This window comes from Cyprinodon variegatus, unplaced genomic scaffold (genome assembly GCF_000732505.1).
Source record: "Cyprinodon variegatus isolate N-32 unplaced genomic scaffold, C_variegatus-1.0 Scaffold148, whole genome shotgun sequence".
In the NCBI taxonomy this organism is placed as follows: Eukaryota; Metazoa; Chordata; class Actinopteri; order Cyprinodontiformes; family Cyprinodontidae; genus Cyprinodon; species Cyprinodon variegatus.
Window position 1 is genome coordinate 91433 of NW_015150601.1, and position 1180 is coordinate 92612.

Below are 1180 nucleotides of genomic sequence, written 5' to 3' on the forward strand. Positions count from 1 at the left end.
TAGAACTAACTGGCCTGCAGAAGATAATGAAAAAAAACACAGATTTTAAGACAGGATCTTTTTTTAAATATAAATTTTCTAAATTTCTGATAAAGAGTACATAAACATGTTTAAGCTAGAATGATTTGACTTGATTTCCCTACGACTGATGGCGGTTTTTCTTTCTTACTACATCAGTAACATGCTCAGATGTTTGTGTTAGTCAACTAAATACGGCAAAGCGGCCTCCTGAAGCCTCCAGTGAAGTCATGCAATGATGAAGTCAAAGAAAAACACAAACAAACCCACTCAGATGCAAACCAAAGTGACACACAGTCAGAAATGGTGGAAACATTATGAAAAAAAGACTAGAGAGCCATAATGCAGTCAAACTAAAGAAAACGGATCGCCTCATCCATGGAAAACAAAGACACTGAGATTTCAAGCTTTACCATTGCAGAATTTTACTTATTTCTGAACAGTTACAATAAATCTCAGAGCTTTTCTTTCCACGGCTGATTGGAGATGAAATTATATGAGCAATAAATAGAATTAGTAAAAAGAAATGTGATTAAAATAAAATAAAAGATGCTTTCTGTTATTTTGATATCAATAAAAGCTAAATCCTTACCACCTGTGGTAGTTGCCAGCGTGTAATGAAAAATAGAGTTGTATTTCAGACAAAAAACCTCATTAACGATCAAACAAACCTACAAGACTGACAGTTTTTCATCTGTTTGATTTACTGAGAGAAGCTGAGGAGGAACCTTCAGGCTTCCAGGACAGGAAAGCAGGAGAAGACTTGATAAGAGGGAAGTGATTAGAGCAGGTTAGGGAGGGAGGCCTCACCAGAGCTTGTTCGATGAGCAGGCAGAAGAGGATGGCGTTTCCCACCTCCCTTAAACTCTGGAAGACATCCGTCTTCAGCTCGGCGTATTCAATGATGTCCTTGAGCTGATGGTGGAAGAACTCCAGGATGCCTGAGGAGACGGGAATAAAAAATGAGATCCACAAAGTCCACAGAAAATCTACGTAGGGAGAAAGATTCGCCTCTTTCTGTTAATATTTGGTGCTTTTGCTTTATTGTGACGCCTAAATGTTTCAGATCATTAAGCAAATATTAGAAACAGACCAAAAATAGACAAAAATTTGGCTAATCAATATGTTTTATTGCAATGTAAAATCAGAAATTAACCCTAAA

At 37.0% G+C, this 1180-nt stretch overlaps 1 protein-coding gene across 1 annotated transcript in view; it reads right to left on the reverse strand.

Annotated features, from left to right (window-relative positions):
* Positions 1-1180, reverse strand: part of cyfip2 (cytoplasmic FMR1 interacting protein 2) — a 68234-nt gene that overhangs the window by 10699 nt on the left and 56355 nt on the right. Inside the window, exon 25 of the mRNA XM_015377199.1 lies at positions 829-959. Within this exon, the coding sequence (XP_015232685.1) occupies positions 829-959 (131 nt within the window). The remainder of the gene's footprint in view (positions 1-828; positions 960-1180) is intronic.